We start from the raw sequence: 20,289 nt of genomic DNA on the forward strand, positions 1-20,289 counted from the left end.
GAAAGAATTAAATATAGGCCAAAAGCTGTGATGCAGTTAGCACAGCTGTTGGTCTATATTTAATTCTTTTTGTCTATGATATAACCAGAGACAAAAATAATTAAATTTTGACTGTCAGCCGTGCTGTGGTTACCATAGGTTCTGGCACACACCATGCAGCGCCATGGGACCATGGCGAAACCATGGGAGCGCCATGTAGTTATGTAGCGTGTACGCTGTAACTACATGGTCCTCCCAGCGGTGTGCGCCAGAACTTATGGTAACCGCAGCACAGTATACGGTCTATATTTACGGTAATTATTTTTGTCTATGATATAACACACTCCTGAAGGAATGCCTTGGGGCACTGGTGTTCATTTAGGTTTATTAAAAGATTCTGTGCTAAATTAGCAAATTATGCATTGGGACTTTTGTTGAATCTGTTTACACCTCTCAATATGTCAAAGCAAAACACTGAACAGAAAATACATTATTTGACAAGCCCTATCAATTCAACTCTCAGTTAAAATAAAATAGAGCACTAATATAATTAGAATAAACAAAAAACTGAAAAACCACATTGAAATCTGATCTAACTTTAACGAATTGTAAACAAAATAGTTACAGAATAATCATTACAAGGACAAATGAAAAAATATCAATTCAAATATTAACACATTGTATATTTAAGGCATTTATTCATGTTATATGCACATAAAACTGGGCCTTGCTTTCAAGGAACATAGGAATTAGTGGCACTCGTATAGACAAGAACACCATAAATTGATGACTAGCAGCACACAATATAGACAGCCGATGTTTACATGCATTCAAGTTGACTGCAAACAATTAACTTATTACATACTTGACTGAATCAAAGAATGTTTCCTGTATCTCAAAATTACCTCAATTTACAATACGGCTGAAGATTCCCTAATACTGTACTTAGTGCCCTTGCCTATTTTATAGTTACAATATTCAAAAACGGTTTAAAACTGTTTTGTAAACAATAAAATTTACACAAACTAAATACATGTTCAATAAACATGTTTACGATATTTTTTCTTAATGATACAATGTATAAATATGGAACAAAATATAAATATAACAGACACTATGTACACTTCGGTTAAGAAGACTTGTTCTCTGGTTTGGCAAGTTGATTCCTGGCTGTTTTTACATCAAATGGTACAAAATAGCAAGGTCACACACCCTGCCGATAGATTATGATCAGACTTACACCTCAGTTGTGTAAGCTGAGGTTAAAATATTGACTAAGTACGCAGCTAACTTCAATGTTAAACTATCTCTTGTTCCTGCGAGAAGTCTTCTCAGCTTCTGGAGAATAGGTAGGCACGTGTTCTGCGGGAAAAGATAAAAAAGGTGTGAGAACAAAATATTGAAATAAGAAGCAGGTGAAAAAGTACAAAAAATAGGACATACAAGGTTTCATATTAAATTAAAATTTACAACACAAAATTAGTTACGTCTAGTGTCAGAGTTCAAACCAAATTTTTGAAAATAAAATGTAACAATCAAACAGCTGATGTACATAATTATCCAAGAACTGCACACACAAACATAACATTTTAAGTGTACTACATAAGGACTAGAAATACTAGAATAGGTTATACAATAAAATGTAAAACTTAAGGGGTCAACTTTCATTTAAAAAGAAAAAAACTGTAGGCCTATATCGTAGTTTAAAATTTCAGATTATATTTTAAATAGCTATAAACCAGGTTGTGTATTATTCTAATTAATGTATTCCTTTACCTTAAGTACACATACATGAACTAAAGAAATTACAAATGTTTTACAACATAATTTCATCAACATACATACAATTTCCAACAAAAACCATAACTTGATTTTGTAAAGGAAACCAAACTAAAAACCAAGGTTTTTAATTTTTGTAGGGTGATAAAACAACAAAATATTGGCAACTCTCTTCAAAAGCCCTAAGCAGGAAAAAATTAAAAATCTTAATCTAATTAAATTAAAACGCAAAACAGAAAAAGTTGAATGGTAAAACAACAATTGTTTTCTACAAAAGTCGGGTAGTTTAAAAAACTTGCATCACTCGGCTCCTGTTTCCAGAGTACTCCAAAACATTCGGAGTTTCGAAAAATTCGTTCGTTCTGATGAGCATGCAAAAAGTACAGAGAATATTACATGTGTATTCAAATCACAATCTGAAGACACAAACAATCTCACCATTAGTATCAAAAAAAAAAAAAATTATATAAAATTGTCATCTGTCTTCAGATAAAACCATGCAAAACTTAATAAACAGAACAAACCTTTTTGTTCCCTGGACATTTCTCTTGGTTGAGGTTTATGTACGTTTCTATGGTGTGGTGGCAGAGGCGGGGGTGGAGACGGGGAATGGTGACCGTACGGGGAATATTCGTAAGGGGAGTAAGGCAAAGGGGGAGGGGGAGAAAATCTGTGGTCCAGGGGCGGTGACGATATCCTCCCTAGAGGCGGAGGACGGGAGTCCGAGGGGTAAGGGGAGCCCATGAGAGGTGGTGGGGGTACAAAGTCACCGTGTGGTATAGGGGGTCCGTACATCATGAACGGAGGGGATGTGGTGGGGGGGAACATCAACGACGGAGGGGGGCTCGAGGGGTCCCCATTGCTTTCACCTGGGAAATATCAAACAGTCTGTCAAAAATCTGTAATGTTACCACTAGTATTTTTTTCTTCTTAATGATATAGTGCAATTGTACTGTTTATTAGTTACAATATATCAAAAGTCAAACCGTTTTGACAGAAATTTATATTAGATCATGTTATTAGTTAAATATTAGATTCCACCTTTATTTCCATTGTGTAAAAAAAACCTACAACTTCTTTTTTAGCTTTAAATATACTTTAAAATATTTCATACTTAGGTTAAACAATTAGTGGCAGAAATAGAAAACAAATGACTGATTTAAAGTGACTAACGCTCATTTACTCTTATTTACCCCTACTACAACATTAATGAGATGTAAGGGACTCTCACTAGTGAATTAAAGGTTTATTCTACTTTCCGTATAGTCAATTGATACTTTTTAGTCAACGTATCAATAGACTGCAGCAAAAGTGAAGTAAATCTTAAATTTTATTATTGATTGTGTTTGAACGCAATCATAACGCGATCCATCTCAGAGATATGTCAGTTCCAACTCATCACCATCAGGCGTTATACAGGGTATATATAAAGTCCCGCACGGACTTAATATTTTCCAAACGACAACAGAAAATCATTAAGATTTGGTACATCAACACCACAACTAAAAATGTAGTTTTTGAAGGAGCTATCAATTTTCTGTCCCCATGATATGACAGAAAATTGATAGTTCCTTAAAAAAGTAGATTTTTAGGTGTGGTGTTGATGTACCAAATCTTATTGATTTATCTGTTGTCGTTTAGAAAATATTAAGCCCGTGCGGGACTTTATATATACCCTGTATAGGCCTAATGAAGGTCTGTTTACAAAAAGTCATGTATTTTATGTTCATTTCAGTCCATACTGAAAAGCTAAATTATGTAGTCCTACATACTTATATTTTGTTTCTCGTCAAGGCTGTAGTTGGCTGTGTTTTTCTCTACAGTTGTAAGTCTGTTTCTCAGCTGCGCAGCCTCCTGCTGGGTTTCTTTCAACTTCCGCTCTGCCTGCCTCGATGCAACCTATAAAACCATAACACCTTGAATGTTACTCTGCAAATCCATGTATTTACTTAAAACATAATATATAAGCAAAATTTCCTACTGTAGGCCTACCAAACAAGGCATGGTTATCAAAAATTATCAATGTAAGCACACATATTAAGCAAATACTTTCAAAAGCTAAGCTTTCTCATATTTACCCAGTTTTCATGGGCCTTCTGCTCAGTATTTGCCAACTGAATCTTGAAAGAAGATTCTTGCTCAACGATTTCTTTCTTCAAAGACTCGTTCTGTAACCTGTAAATAGAGAAAAAATAATTAGTTGAATTTCAATTTGTTTATCAAATCAACCCTTATGTTTGTAAATTCCAGTAAAAATACAGACTTTTTAAGTCGGATATTTATTGTCTTAAATTAAGAAACACCTTTATCTTACTTTTAAATTGTAAAGTAATCAACATAACTAATAACTAACGCCAAAATGTATAACTATACTTAAGCTGTATACAATGGTGTTGCTACAATTTCAAAAACAAGCTTTAACTCTAACTGGACATAGTTAGTAGAAAATATGGGACATACTGATGTGGGGTTGGTGTAATTAACTACTAAGGGTTGAGAAATTCCACAAAGAAATGGAAAACTAGAGATCTGGCAATAGTTTTAAAAACACATGGCATACATTCATCTACCCAGATATTGTAATAGCCATTGTATAGCGTTAGAATTGAAAGCAGCCTTCCTGGAATTTGGGTTTATTGTTTTTTTAAGGGGTTTGAATAACCCCTTTCAATATCATTGCATACAAAACTAAATTATTACAAAGTGAACATTCTACAATAGCAAAGAGACTCGACTACTGCAGAAGGAGCTAGTAGCTCAGAAAATGTTGTGTTTATTTGAGCATTTTCATCAATTTTTGCCATAAAGGTAAGCCTACAGTTAAACCTATCCATTACAAAATCCTCAAAAACCTTGGCTTAGAGCCATCTTTACCAAAAAAAAATCATAAATTATTACAAATATACTAACAAGGCTTTTTTATAATTAAAACAATAAACAATCTTTAAGAGCGCAAATGGATACTAGAATAAACTATAAAGCGTTTGAGTAGCGGGGTTACAAAAGGGTAATTATGGCAGGGATTTGAATCAAGACAAACCCAGTAGTTTGCCGCATTGAGCCAAGTTTTGGGTTAGATTTCTTCTTTGTCTTCACTTCTGCCAAATTCGGCAAAGGTTTGGCCGTTCCGCTGTTGGTCTGGGGTTCAGCTTTGACGATTCTTTACAACGTAAAGACAAACCTTTTTACTCAGTGTACAAAAGAATACTACAAAATGTTTGGGTTGTAATTTGTCAAGTTCCAGGAAACCTAACTTAATTGTTTTAATATTTTAAAATTTAATTTGTGTATAAATTATACATATTTAAGAAAGGTTACTCCCCTTTCTGGTATTTAAATGTAGTTAAAATTTATATTCCATCAACATTTTCTACTTACCAACTTGCTACAATATATGTTTTGATAACGATACATAAAGAAAGAACCATATTAATAGATTAATATTAATTTTTATTGTTTGAGTTGTTAGCTCAGAAACTTGTAAATGTAAAGGGGAAAAAATTACAAGAATAGCTGTAAACCTGGACATGTATAAAAGTAACTGGTTTTTTATTCATGTGTCTTTTGAAAGTAAGACAACTATTTTAAAATATAAAGTTGGATTTTCTGTGAACAATACCTCCTTAAACCTTATCATCTTGTTAGATAACAAAACAATTCCCTTTGTTCACTAATTTTTCTATGGTCTCTAGTCTAGCCGACTTACTTGTATTTTTCATTTTCTTCTCGTAAGGATCTCATTTGTTCATAGATACTATGATCATCACTTTGCTTCTGAAGCCACATTGATTCTTGAAGCCCGAGCTCCCTGAAAACCAAAATATTACCAAAACTTTACAGTACCTCTACTGTATCTTAAGGAGTACAAGTTGATTTTGTTAATTTGTGTAAATCGTGAATTTGGATTGTGAAATCTGTGCCAATTTTGAGTTTGGTTTATTTACATGATTTTTTTAGGTGTGTAGCCTAAACAGCGGGTCTATATGTCTGGAGGACAAGCTAGGTAGTGCTCGCCTTCAGTCTGAAAGTTACTTGTTCAATCCCTAACGATGATTCAACTATTCATTTCTGAGGATGTTTGTTTGTGTTCGTTATTTATCTGTCTTGTTTATGTGCTTTGACGACTATCTGACGACCTCCTAGGAGCGACAACAACGTCTAGGCTTGACAATGACATCATAAGTGTGTTGAAACCGGTAGCCATTAAGAATACCAAGGATTACGTTGGAAGCAAGGTATTTAACCTCAAGATTAGTAATCCAACCATTATTTAAATATTGCTTACTTTTGCAACTGCGACTCTTTTTCTTTGAAGTAGTTTGAGAGAACCTGAAGTTTCGTAAGAGCTTCTATCTTCTCCTTCTCAGCGGTCTCGAAACTGTTCTTCAACTCAACTACTTCTTGAGTGATCTTCTTCATGTGACCTTTAAACATAAATGGACCGTAATAGAAATCAATGCTCTAAATCATAAGCTTTTCTTTGAGCACACTCCCAGCCCATGGCGATTTTCCATCACTATTGTAACATTCAAAGCCAATTTGTTGCGTAATAGACACCTGATAACTAGTAAAATGAAAGTGTGATGTTAGCATGCTACTCTCTCTCATTCCAAATTAGTTAACAGTTTGCAATGTTGGTAAGAGTGAAGGACGAAACGCAATAGTTAACAAAGAGATATGATTGAAGCTGTTCAAATAGATCAAAGGTTTACAAAAAGTGTCAAATATGTGGTGATACCGTATACCAGCACTCTCATTACCAAGCATCAAAACAACACAAAATTTCCTCCGCAGAAAGGTCCAAATGATAAGTAGTAACTAGAGAGAATATGGTTTTAATCCACCCTAGGTTATTTAAAGAAACTAAGTAAACTACAAGAGTTTAGCAAACATACAGAACAACAGAACTGACAAACACATCATTATGGACCAGCTATAGCCAATTTTCTGTCAAATAAGAACATTGTTACTCAAAAAGTATACTACAGAAAAAACTACTTTTTCCTAAAATTGTGTTATTGTGATAGATAGTTAATATGACATAAAAGAGCTACAGTCAACCGGTTGTCAATAGTTTAGTTAAATTGTCTAGATAAAATGTAGATGTATTCAACAGAAATCAATAATATTTATCAATTGCTAAATTGAACTAAAAGTATGTTAATTTTTACTTTGAAATCGGGAAAAATGTAATTTGGAAATGGGATGTCAACTTAATCAAAGATATAACATCTATTCTTCCTAACCTTCTAGAAGTTTTCTCGCCCCCTCCTCCTCCATGAACTTTTCCCTGAGGTCGTCCCTCTCGGCCACTGCAGTCCTCAGTTTCGCTTGAACTGCCACAACGTCAAACAGAGCTTCGATCTTCTCGTTGCTGTCCGTCGCTCTCAACTGTTTGACCACCTGAAACCATTGGAAATTGTAGAAACATTGTTTTTTCTTTATTTCTGATAATATTAAGTTTCGAAGTTCTACTTGAGAGGAGGGGATAACAAAGTACCAATTTTAACGTGTTTAGCTGAAAATTTAACTCTTACAAAGCGCTCAAAAGATAAACTACCTTTTTTAAAAACAAGATTTAAATCTAGAATTTTTCAATTTCAAAATATTTTCTTTACTCTTTTTTAGTGAATTTCCCATTTAGGGAATAAGCTATTAAGGTATTCAAAGGAAAATAACCTCTTTTAAAGTGTCTGATTGGAGATTTGTCTCTTTCAAAGTATTTTACTTTAAGAAAATACCTTTTTCAAATCGGTTAGTTAAAAAATTTACCTCTTTCAAAGTGTCCAATTCAGAATCTTTCTCTGCAAGAGTTTTCTGCAACTCTTCCATGGCGAGACGCAACTTGCTCATCTCTGTGGAAAGCCGAGTCTCGTCTAAAGCCTTCGTTTCCATCACCTGAGAGAAAAAATTTGTTATTAAAAAATATAAGCATGGTGTCAAAATAATTTCAATGACTTCATAAAATACCCGGGTATGACTTAAAAATATTTGTATAACAGTGATCACAATAGGTCACTTGTCTACCATTCTTCAAGAAAAACTGGTAATATTGGAATAACCAATATTTCATGAATTTTTAATTTTATATGTGCTGTACTAAGTAATAAATAAATAAAATAAAATGAGGCCTTTTGGCTATGCTCTAAGAGTTTTGCGATGTGTCTGATGATGGCAAAAGGCCTCTATTTTAAATTGTATTGTCTACCAGTGTTTTACAAATTTATAGGGCTGCAAAGTACTACTTTGCCTCCTCCACATTCACCCCATAAGTTGAACATTGATAATACTTTACTGAGAAAGGAGTAGTCTGATAGGGTTGTCGATGAAATATGTAGAATTGTTTGTTTAGTAAAATTACTAGAACACCAACAATTGTTTATTCAATTCAAACTCAATTACTTATTTTCAGAGCAACTATAGCAAAAGTTTACATAAGACAACCTTTTCAGAAAGTTAAAGCAAAAAATGCCATAGAGTGGAGCACAGGGAGAAGCATAGTTCCGTAAAACTATAACACACATCTGATTAGGACACAAAAATTAAGCATATAAAAGGCTATAGATAACACCTGTAGATACAAAAAAGTAAGTATCACGTTTTTTGTTTGTACTACTTACAAGTGTCTAAAAACTGAATCTCATTTAAAAGGTGAATAATAAAAAACTGAAAAAAATAATAAACAATTTTTTTAACTAAAAAATTACCTCTGTTTAAGTTTTTTTTTATTTACCTTTTACTAGTAAATTGCAGTATTTTTTTACAATTCATTGCAACTACTCAAGATTTAAAGCAACTCTTAATTTTTTGGCTAGAATATCAATACTGTAGTTAAATTTTTATTTCAACCTTAAATAATCTAAATTTAATGCAAACAACAATTCACTGGGATTATATTATTTCATAACTGTTCATTTGATATTTTTTAAACCTAAGTGATTATGACTTATGAGAAAGGCTAACTAAAAATAACTCAAGTATGAATATGATTCAATTGATAGGATACACTATGATGAATAATGAGCAAACAATACCTCTGTACGCCCAGCATTCTGCATGACAGCAAAGCGTGAATAGAAACATGAGAAAATATCTTAATGAACATGCATAATGAGACTTATAAGTACAAGTCTAAAGAAATTAATTCATGACTACCTAAAAAAGAGCACACAAACATTGACCTAGTAAAAAATAAGTAAACTGTTGTGCACAGTTTATAAAGTTAATTAGAATAGTTAGGCCTAATGCCTTGAAACCCAACTCAACACCAAAGCTGAGCCATGTAAGTCTATGTCATAAGCTTCAATAACATGTTTATTTTTCTATAGGTAGTTAATTGTTTAGGATTCAATTTTTAATATTTTTTGGTAACTAATCATTTAATACCTTATTAACAAAAACATTTTTGATAATTTTAAGTGACATACAGTAATGTGACATATAGTGTTAGGCCTACATTTTTTGACACCGATTCATATTCTATGAGAATTGACTACAAAATGAACATGATAACTTTTAATGGAACATTTGATTGAACCCAAAAGTAGTGTTAATTTGGCAGCATTCACAATGTAAAAATAATTTTACTACAGGTTTATGGAGTAGAAAGCACACAGGAATACATTAAGGATTAAGGAAGAGAGAATGGATACATAATCCAAGTTAAGAATTCCAGGTAGTTGAAAGCAGAAACAAAATTTAGAACACAAAAACGTCTTAAGAAGAAAGACAAGTACAATATTTCTCTTATAGGGGTGAAATATCGAATTTATATTGTGTTGTTAATTCTTTGTGCTTTCAACTTCATGGTACGCTTTTCCTAAGCAAGTTAATTGTGTATCCATTTCTACTCCCTTAATGTATCCCTAAAATAATTAGCCTAGACTAGTTTTAGAAAAGTTGCAGGTATAAATTAATTTTTCTTTTTTAAATATTTCCACTTAAAAGATAAGAAAGATGGAATGGCATTTGGAAAAGGCTAAATTTCGAGTATTATAAAAAAAGCAAAAAGCCTCACCTGAAGATATTTTACTACAAGACATAATCAAATCTCTTCATTTATACATTGTCAAAATTACGTTACCTCTTCCAACTGTGAGATCAGTTCGCGATGTTTATCTCTCAACTTGAGTAATTCTTCATCCTTCTCTCTCACTACAGAGATCACCTTGTCCTCCAGTCCTCTAGCCACCTCTGCAGACTGAGCCAGTCTCCCATGGAGTTCCTCCACCTTTAAAAACAAATTATTAGATACAGGTTGTTTCATTAAATGTTTTTTTGTATCCGACACTTTCATATTAAAAGATTCTTAAATAATATTATCAATACATTCTGTCTGTTCACAGCATATAAAAAAACTTCATTATCTAGCCTCTAAAGTTGATTCTGACAGAGTGAAATAAAGTTAGTTTTGTTCATGGAAAGGCTCTAGGCCAGTACTTTGAAATTGTAGAATAAAGGGGATAGCAGCTAGATTACCTTGAAGAATTATAGGTAGGCCATAGAACACACAGAAGTCACATAACACACAATATTTTCTCCCCTGTGGGGCTGTGTAAAGTGGAGAAAGAGAGTTTAGAAATACTTTCACTTTGTTAACTCTCTTCTTTTTCTTTACACTTTACTAAATCCCCTCAGGGATGAAATATTGTGTTTTGTGTGTTTTATGTGCCTTCTGTGTCTATGGCCTACCTGTACTTCTAAGGTAAGCTAGCTGCTAGGCCCTTTATTTAAGTCAAAATGTGAAATAAAGGATAGTTAACCTCTTTGTTCAGCTTTACTGTTTAGGCTACTGCTGTATCTATCTTTGGTTGAATTACTTTGACCTATTATTCTCATGTTAGAAGTTTAGAAGATGACTGACCTCTGCGTTCTTGCTAGACAGTGTGTCACTGAGGCCGGAGATCTCCTCCTCTTGTCTCTGGAGCTTCTCTCTAAGAGTTTCTACCGTAGACAGCAACACCTGAAACATCAAGACCTCTTTACAATCCACTATTTAAAAATTATATATCATTGTAATTTAGACGCGCATAAGCTCATCAAATTGGGAAAATGGTATGTACAGAATAAATTACTTTGAGACATGACCCCGTAAAATCCTTGATTTTGCCAAAGCTGCAGAAGAGTTCACAATTTTTCTATGATCGATAAAATGTTCTCGATCTTACCGTGACCACAGAAGATGCTCATGATTTTACTGAAACTGCAGAAGTTGTTCAAGATTTTTATATCATGTTAACAAAACATGTTAACAATATTGCCTACACAGTGTAAGTTGTTGTGTTGATCACAAAATAATCATGTGCAATACTGCATGTACCGATTGTAGTATTACAATTCATATTTCATCTGATTTTGGCTTGACCCAATTCTGACCCTGGTGTCTAAAGCAATTTTTTTTTACTTGAATCAAAACTTGAGAATTTTAGCCTGTACACCTTTAACTACTTGTAATTTGGGTTAGGTTAAAAAAAGCCTCTACTAAGAACGTCACAAATTAAAGTTAAATCATAAAAAGAGTGAAGTTCTAAAAAGTCTATAGAAAACAAATAACCTCATCATGAATATACACTTGTACAGTAGACTCCCTCTTATCCAGACTCCTCGGGACCGAGGCCAGTCCGGATAACAGGTTTTCCCAAAAACTCGGCTTAAATTTAGGAGAACATTGTATTTAGAGACATGATGACTGGTCTCAAACCTTTCCCACGAGAACAGTCATTTCAGTACCGCCCACTTCCTGCCGATCTAGTCCGGTTAAACCGATGTGCTGATAAAAATTGTCTGGTTAAAGAGATGTCATTTCCACCGAGTGTAGTCTGGTTAAACCGATGTCCGGATAAGAGGGAGTCTACTATATTATAATTTTGTGTTATCAACACGTCCGTTATCAATAGGCCAGTCAAAAGGCTGCATCCACTATCGTTAAAAAAAAATATTTCTCCATCTGAGTACTTTGAGTTACAGAAACTGTATTTTTACATGTACTCACAGAAATGTGTAGCCCTAAATATGAATAAGATAACTACATTACAAAGTGTGTGTATGAACTAGCTATCGCTGTAGCAGTTTAGCAGTTAAAGGATATTCTATCAGATATTTCAGCTGACCTGCGAACCGTCCTGAGATGAAAGACTCTCCTCCAACAGTCTGTGCATCTCTAGACCGGACTCCGTCACTGTCTCCAGCTCCTCCTTGAGCTGAGCTGCTTGTTCTTCCAGCTCTGCCTTGGCTGCCTACAACAGATATCAAAAACTGAGTATACACACTTCATGTGCACAACTCACGTCCTCGAACATCTATATATAATAAGGGAAATGTTAATACAATAAGGGTTTTCCATGTAGCATCTCTTTTCGAGCCACTCTATTTAACCGATATTACAATAATTGGTCTTTGGCAAAGAGAAAAAAAAACACTCCTCAACAACACTGTTAATATCTACTTAATTTATACAATAGAAACGTCATACTCAATATTATCCTTAGTCAAATTCCTCTCAGGTGTTGTTTGCAATAGTTTCTTTAGTTTACGAAACATATATCTTTAATTTCCAGGAAATTCAGTGAAGAACGAATAGATACAACCTAGAAATAAAAATTCGGCAATGGGTTGTTTAATAAGACTAGATAATGACAATCAGAATGCAACGGATTGGATCACTTACTACCTAACTGCATGCCTGATTGAACCAATCATGTCAAATTAGGTTGGTTGAAAATAATTTAGGGTAAGATATCTCTAAAAAAATACTTGAGTATTATCTAGTTTGTAGAATTACACATCCTGCAATATTGAAAATAATATAGATTAAGCACTACTTTTAAAATAATAGAATATCCATAACATTTTCATAAAATAGTACCTATTAAATTTTAAATTACATTTCTAGCAATAAATGCCCCCCATTGAAAGAGACTAATTTAAAAGTAAGGGTTTACTTACTTTAGTTTCCTCCAATTCTTGTTTCAATTCCACCAGCAAAGCATCATTCTCGGTAGAACTTGTGTTCCACGTTTCCAACTGCAAAATATTAAATATTACTTGTTAAACCCACCAAACTTCTGTTATAAATTGACTAAACAGTTTATCATTCAAATTTGTTAAGCTCCACAGTAAACCACACAACTGAACATTGTTAATATTGTTGAACATTGTTTCAGTTTTTCAATTTATCATTGTTATCTTTATATTGTTATCTTTGTTATAAACTTTTATTTCTTTGTTAACTCTACACCGTTTTTCTTTGTTAATGTATTGTTATTTCTTGTTAATGAATTTAAACTTTATTTTTTGTTAACTATTAATTGTTATAGCTACTCTTCAAATCAAATTTATTATTGTTATTCATTGTAACGTTTTTATTGATTTGTTTTGTTGTAACGGTTTTGTTTATTTTCACTTGTTTTGTTGCTTCCGCTGTCTTTTTGCCGTCTTTTTTGTTGGTATCAATTGATTCTGATTCTTTGTTTTTCACCCAACATTATTGTATAACTAGCTTTATAAGTAAGTCTTGTTTGTATTGCACTAATTTGTACGAAATATCAAAATGGAGCTGTCCGTTGGAATGTAAAATCAAATCAAATAAATAAATAAAATAAACATGTATTGTTTTGAAAATATCTAAAAGTTGATCAGACACTTTATAGTATGTCGAAGATTAAGAATGGATGGTCAAAGCTTAACTGAATTTTATTCAACATTTTTGGAAAACATTAAAATAACTTTAAAATTTAATACTTATCACCAACCAAATTAAAAAAATTCTATAATGGAGATTTCAGACCGTCAAAGGAAATATTATATTTGATTCTTATCACATAGGTACAAACGTTAAAATTAAAGTAAAAAGAAGTAAAATTAAAATTAAAGTAGTAAAAGTTAAAGTTAGATATTGGATATTAGTTTAGATTACCAAAATAATATCCCTTTAATAGTTTACTTAGTTTAGTTGGATACAAAAGTGACTAAAACGTAGCATTAGCTATGAGCCACATAAATTCTAATGATTCTATAACACACAGAAAAGTCCTTCAAACCTGTTGTTGAGCAATTGTCAGTCGATCATCCATGATGCAGTTTTCTTTCTTCAATATTAATACCTCTCTCTCTAGTTTGTTAATCACGGCAACCAACGGCCCATCTCTCCTGTGAGCCTGAAATCCAAAGAGATAACAATAACCTTGATCTGCTTTCAACATCTATGAACTCTAAAACCCTTTGGGTAAAAATATTATAGGTCTAATGTTGAAAAATCTATATAGAGGAAATTTAGCAGAAGCAGACGGATGAAAAAATGGTTAAAGCACCATTTACATCAGATTTTGAAAGTTTTTATACTCTGTATGATGAAACCTGGCTCCAGAACATCTGTTTGTCTGTGGATTGGCCAATGGTTTATGGCCCAAGCCAGCTCGTGGAAGATAAAGGGTCTGGAGATAGGTTTCATAATACAAACTATAGCCTATTTTTATTTTCAAAATCTAATTTTCCAAGAACTTAAAGGAACTATTTCCACGACAAACAGGATAAGATATGTATCAAATAGATTAAAACTATTTGTAATGTTATAAAAAATTTTCATATTTTTGTATTTTTAGGGCTATAGATATTTTTATGTTTTTTGTAAGTGGACTGTAGAAAACCTGATCTTTTTACCAAAATAATAATTGATAATTGGTCCTAATGTAAACCTGTTAGATTAAAAAGCATAGCCTAAAATTATGCTAAACAAGTGAAGTAAACATACCACTGTGGTTTAAAAGTTATATTGCTTACAGCAACATGCATAAACAGCCTCCATATGTGAAACTAACCTCAATATAATAGTGACCCAGTGAGAAGATGAGGACTACAACAGCTGTTACTATCAACCAGATGGTAGCCTCCAGAGGTACTTTATCCAGTAGTTCCCACATCTGAAACAAACAAGACGGCGTTTATAAAACTACCTTGGTGAACACCAAAACTAACTCATTTTACTAAATCCCCCGTTATATAAAAAAACTGGTGAAAAAGTCAAATAAAATATATGTATCCTAAAAACTAAATTTTGAAAAATTAGATAAACAATCATAAGACCTCACTGTTGAAAAAACTTTTCAAAAAGGGATTCAGTTACCTAAGAATATAAAAAACTAAGGGCTTATACCTTAATAACTTAATACCTTCTGCGACGTCATTGATCAGAATTTCTAGATAGACAGTGTCAAAGATAAAAAACTAAAAATACTATATAAACTATTTACGATGTTTTGGGCAAGATGTCTTGAGCCTTTACTCGGTGCAACACATTAAAGTATTCATCGACCGAATACACTGGTCGGTCGACAAGCCAGGCTTTAGCTGTTTTTTTGAAAGCGGACAGTTCACAAGTCTTAAATCTTTGGGGGAGATCATTGTACCATTGACAGAACTAGTCATTCTGTCCCCATGTTTAAGTTGTCACCAGTATTTCAATCGAAATGGGCATTGTTGAAATGAGCCCAACAGATTATGCTGATGTAAATGATTTATTTCTGTCTCATATATGGACTTTTTAACCACGGTCAATTGATTGGATGACTTATTGTAAGATGAACATCTTTAATGTCGTGTCATCTATCTTAGTGACATAACATAAGGTAAAAAATAAAATGTTAGACGCTAACTTAATCTGTGATTGACTCACTCTATGTTCTTTTTAAATAAAAATGTTGTGAGAGCTTGTCCACAAAGATGATAAGTCTTCTTCAGAATAAAAAGTCAATGCTATCACACAATTTACAACAACTTTTCTTTCTATACTATCAATTAGCATCAATTAGAAATATTTGTTACCTTTTAAAATGTCAGATTTCATTAACACATAGGCTAACTTTATTGTAGAACCTTTTACATACAAAACCTTATTTTAACGTTATTTACTACATTTTCTACAATGTAACCTATAGACATTGAAAACTCACATCTGTAGAATAAGTAGTCTCCTGCCATGTGACTTCTTTCTGCATTGTTTCCCCAAAAGGACAACTTCCTTCCACACCATCAGCAGAACACGTCTCTTCTGCCAACATCACAACATTAAACAATGGTGCTACGCAGGTGTGACAACACTACCAAACTAAACTATGGTGCTGCCATTGTGTACACAGCTGCAAACACTTTAATTTCACAAGCCGTCGTACTGAGGTCAACTGAGCACAAATTACTTTCAAAACATTCCCGCTGACACTTTTTTGTTTGTCTGTTTTGCATGTTAAATCCTGCTTGAGTATGTTCCGAAAAATAATCCAAATTAAACCCTACATATTACCACTTGGTTTTGATGTGTTTAAAAATAGTAAAATTTTTCCACAATCACAGATCATATTTTTGTTAGGAATTGAGAACACTGCTACTTAAATTAAGATAAAGTTATGTAAAGATTTGAGAAAAAAAATAAATTGCTTTATATTAGTAGTATTAAAACAAGAAATGATGTATGATAGCTAAGTTTTAGTTTATTAATGAAAAAAATCCCGCAAATAAATTTAATGTTAGATTTCATGGAGGGTACGGTAATTTAAATTTAATAGGTCAACTCAACTTATTGTAGAGTAGAATATTCCAAACTGTAAAAATACATAGGCTAACATTTGTAATAGCTAAACATGCTTGGTTAGGTGCAGTTTAATTTCATTTCAAGCATCAGCTATTGATAAGAATGATAAGGTCAAGTAAGCCATGTTTAAGCACTGTGAAGTTCAAGGTCACACAGTATTTAATAAACAATCTATTTTATTAATTATTAAATTGTATTGTACAAAAATAACCTAAAAATGTGCTTTTTACAGACACAAATGATTTGTTGACATGTGTCATATTTAAAATATTACAAAGACTCCTAATAACATTAAGAATGATGATATAGCAATCAAATGTGTATACATTATATATTGTTTGTTAAAATAGACTAAAGAGCTTAAAACAAATAAAAGATTTTTCCTGAACAAAAGAAGATTGGTCTAAGAGTTTTCTTAACAGAGTAACAAATAACATACCGATTGACTGTACAATTAAAGACATCTTCAATCAAGTTAAACTCATAAATGTATAACTATAATAAATTCTATTCACAAAATTAAAAAAAGAATGTAAAAGTCCGGTAAATGCAAATCATTGACTGAGCTTGAAACAGCCATCTGGGCCCAAACAATAGACACAGCTGACATTGGGATTGTGCCAAGTCATGTGATCAGAATCTGACAATTCACTTTTTTTGTCAACTTCATACTTTTATCTGAATAATTGTATAGACAGACAGTACAGTAACTAGTGTACTGTGATTATTGCAACATTTGTATAAGATAGCATAAATAAATATAAAGTTGTTTTTTTGTTTCTTGAATGTTTTTTTTTCTTGTATGTTTGTTTGTCATACAAAAGGTTTAGCAATAAAAACTCTACACACATTGAGTTTTAAACATTGAATTCATTGATGTTTTTAGGTTCATATTTGATTGTTGACCAAAGTCAGGATGATTTTTATGTATCAATAGTAGATAAATAATTAGAAACAATTATTACAAGAACAAACCTGCAAAACGAGTCACTCTAGACGGATCCAAATTCTCACTCGCTGGTGGCAGTTCTTGAGCATCATCTTTGCTTCCAAATACATCAAGGTATGAGGTAACCCATGAAAACATCCCTTCAGTCGTTTCTTCTATTGTCTCATCAACTATATTTGTTGCGGTCTCATCCATTATATTTGCAGGACTCTCATCAATTGTGTTTTCAACTACCTCATCAGATGAAGTTTTAGGTGAATCCTCAATGGGAACTTCGTTACTTTCCATGGGCACTGTTTTTGAAGGTTCAGCATCTTCAGGTACAACCTCTGATTGGATAGTTTCAACAAGTGGACTAGGTGGGTATGTGTTATCTTCTGTTTTAACTGCATCTGGTTCTACTTGAGCTTCAGAGATTGATGAGGGTGTATTTTCATCCTCTAAATTGTCTTGTGGTGTGACAGAACCGATCCTGTTAGTGACCACATTTGAGTATGTTGGAGACTGAGATTGAAGCAGGTGAGGTGGTAAAGTCTCTTCGTTGTTTGAGGTACCTCCAGTCGTAGCACTGTCATCTTCTCCGGAATCATATTTGACCTGATGTACTGTGTATGAATCAGAGCTTTGTATTCGCCGAGTGACGACTGCTGAATACTTTGGAGATCCCAGAGGTTGCATTGGCGGAAGAGAAGTAGGGTATTCTGGATTTTGAGGCAAATTTTCTTCATTTGTGTTGTTTAGAGACTCGTCTGGTAATTTAATTTCAACAGGCTCAGGTGACAAGGGAATTTGAGAAGGCTGCCTAGAACCATACATGAATTGGCGAGCAGGTTGTTGTGCAGGAACTTCTGTTGCAGTTTCAGAGCTTTGCTGAATCTGTTCACCACTGTTTTTGTCTTCTTGCAATTGTGATACATCAGGTTTAGGCTGGTCTTGACCATCTAGTGATTCAGTTGTAGGTGGTTTATCTCTCGGTTCATCAGTTTCAGATGCCTTTGTAAGCGGAGTTTCATCCACTGGCTGTTTTTCAAACAATACTTTTTCTTTTTTGGATTGACCGCCATCTTGTGGTGAATCAGTTTTGGTTTGATCTTGAATTGCCGATAGTACTTCATCATTCTTGATCTCTTTCTCAATCTGAACTGCTGCAGAGCTTTCTTCTCCTTGGACAAGTACTTCGTTAATGTTAGGCTGTTCTTGATCCAGTTTTTCTCCATTTTCAGACTGTACTTCTACTTCTACCTTATCAACCACTTCAACCTGCTCCACTGTTGGCTGTTCACTTGGTAAATCTTCAACTATCCCTTCATTTGGTAACACGTTAGCATTTGATTCCACATTCAATTCTAGTGTCTCATTGGACTGACCCTCAGTTTTCTCATTTAAAGATTCCTTGACATGAGACATACTATCCTCTGTTCCGATTTCCTTTTCATTGGTATTTTCCATGTCATTAACCGTATTTTGTTGGACAGATTGCTCGGTGTAGACATCAGGACTAGTTGTATTTTCTGTGTGTTGTTGATCACCTTCAATTGCTGAATCTGATTCGTTGACTAATGGCCCAGATTTACCAACCTCTGGCCCATCAGACAGAATATTGCTACTAGCATCTGATATTGTTGATGGAGGTTCTATATCATCAACCTTGGCATCCACTTTTAAAGTATCTAATTTCATCTCACTTGTACTTTCCGTTGACTCTTTAGCAGGCTTTTCCAACAACGTTTCATCTTTTGGAGTATTTTTATGAGAATCTTGTACATCGTCTGGTTTTAGGTGTATAGATCCATTATCAACAATATCTTTGAATGTGGGTGTGTCTGATGAAGTTTTAGGCAATGTGTCCATAGTTTCTCCCTCATGCTGGAGGGCCTCTTCCAGTTTGTCCATCTTTGTTTCATCTAAAGAATCTTTAGTGTCTTTTTTCTCTTCGTCTTCAGAATCTTCTTCCTCTGCTGATCCTTCGTCGTCTTCTTCTTCCTCCTCCTCCTCCTCTACTCCTTCTTCTGTTACACTTTCCCCAGCTCCAGAAGATATATAACTGCCTAAAGTGTCAATAACGCTTCCAAGAAAGGATGACTCACCCTCTTTAGGTTGGGTTCCCATATCCTTCTGTTCTTCCTTCAAATTGTCTTCTTCTTTAATCAATGTACCAGTTGGTGTGTCTACTACTCTTTCCATTGGCTTTTCATTTAGTGACTGGTTTTTTTCATCAATTTCTTCTGTAACCGGTTTTACTTCAGATGAAGGCACATTAGAATCACCAGCTTCTTCTACCGCTTGTTGGGGATTCTCTTCACTTTTTCGGTTTTCACTTGCATTATTATCGATTATTGTTGGAGGACTTTCAGGTTTCTCACTCACAACATCATCATAGAATGTTGTTCCGGCAAATACCTGAAACTTCCTCGTAGATTGGGGCTTTATGTCTGGTGAATTCATCGGAACTGAATCGGCAGACACTCCCCCAATCGTTGAAAAAAAACCTTTTGAGTTGGCCGCTGTTAGTTCAGGAGTCGCAGATAAAAGGTTAGATGAATCAGATACTTGTTTTTTCATAGCTGTGTCTGTAGCATTTTGTTTCATAGGGTCAGTTTTTCTGGTAGATACAATATGGGTGAGTTTACTTGAAGGTATCAGAACTTTTTCTTCCCTCAAAAGTCCCTTGGGCGCGTATCCTCGCTTCCCATATACCTGTGAGGATACAAAATTATATGATTTAAGTAAATCAAAAGATATTACCGGTATTCATATGTGGATAGAGCAAAGCAACAGTTATATTGCTTTCTAACTTACATTTTAAATGTTATTGAAGGAAATGTTTGCCAAAAAATTATTATTTAAAATATAATCATATATTTCACACCCTAAAGTTACCTATTTGGGGGACAAGAGGTAGAGCTATTGAAAAATAAGTATTGAGCCCCAGAATGGAACTTCCTGACACATAATGAACGGTGGTTTTCATACTTAACCACTTAAATCATGATGGTTTAAA

General features: G+C 33.6%; 1 protein-coding gene across 5 annotated transcripts in view; it reads right to left on the reverse strand.

Annotated features, from left to right (window-relative positions):
* Positions 1 to 641: 641 nt before the first annotated feature.
* LOC128985572 (transport and Golgi organization protein 1) overlaps positions 642 to 20,289 on the reverse strand; it is a 39,912-nt gene continuing 20,264 nt past the window's right edge. For 2 of the 5 annotated variants that reach the window (XM_054405184.1, XM_054405182.1), the window contains 18 exons: positions 17,315 to 19,985; positions 15,705 to 15,802; positions 14,574 to 14,675; positions 13,797 to 13,913; positions 12,703 to 12,780; positions 11,868 to 11,993; positions 10,622 to 10,720; positions 9,842 to 9,988; positions 8,793 to 8,810; positions 7,531 to 7,656; positions 7,005 to 7,161; positions 6,044 to 6,182; positions 5,465 to 5,566; positions 4,799 to 4,918; positions 3,837 to 3,933; positions 3,531 to 3,657; positions 2,283 to 2,627; positions 642 to 1,341 (listed from right to left, as the gene is read on the reverse strand). In XM_054405184.1, coding sequence (XP_054261159.1) covers positions 1,283 to 1,341; positions 2,283 to 2,627; positions 3,531 to 3,657; positions 3,837 to 3,933; positions 4,799 to 4,918; positions 5,465 to 5,566; positions 6,044 to 6,182; positions 7,005 to 7,161; positions 7,531 to 7,656; positions 8,793 to 8,810; positions 9,842 to 9,988; positions 10,622 to 10,720; positions 11,868 to 11,993; positions 12,703 to 12,780; positions 13,797 to 13,913; positions 14,574 to 14,675; positions 15,705 to 15,802; positions 17,315 to 19,985 — 4,728 coding nt within the window. In that variant the 3' untranslated portion in view covers positions 642 to 1,282. Of the gene's footprint in view, positions 1,342 to 2,057; positions 2,121 to 2,282; positions 2,628 to 3,530; positions 3,658 to 3,836; positions 3,934 to 4,798; positions 4,919 to 5,464; positions 5,567 to 6,043; positions 6,183 to 7,004; positions 7,162 to 7,530; positions 7,657 to 8,792; positions 8,811 to 9,841; positions 9,989 to 10,621; positions 10,721 to 11,867; positions 11,994 to 12,702; positions 12,781 to 13,796; positions 13,914 to 14,573; positions 14,676 to 15,704; positions 15,803 to 17,314; positions 19,986 to 20,289 lie in introns of all 5 variants that reach the window. The other 3 variants (XM_054405186.1, XM_054405183.1, XM_054405185.1) reach the window with 3 other exon arrangements.

Source organism: Macrosteles quadrilineatus, unplaced genomic scaffold (genome assembly GCF_028750875.1).
Source record: "Macrosteles quadrilineatus isolate MER2022 unplaced genomic scaffold, UCM_ALF_1.0 Scaffold_2__2_contigs__length_208266976, whole genome shotgun sequence".
In the NCBI taxonomy this organism is placed as follows: domain Eukaryota; kingdom Metazoa; phylum Arthropoda; class Insecta; order Hemiptera; family Cicadellidae; genus Macrosteles; species Macrosteles quadrilineatus.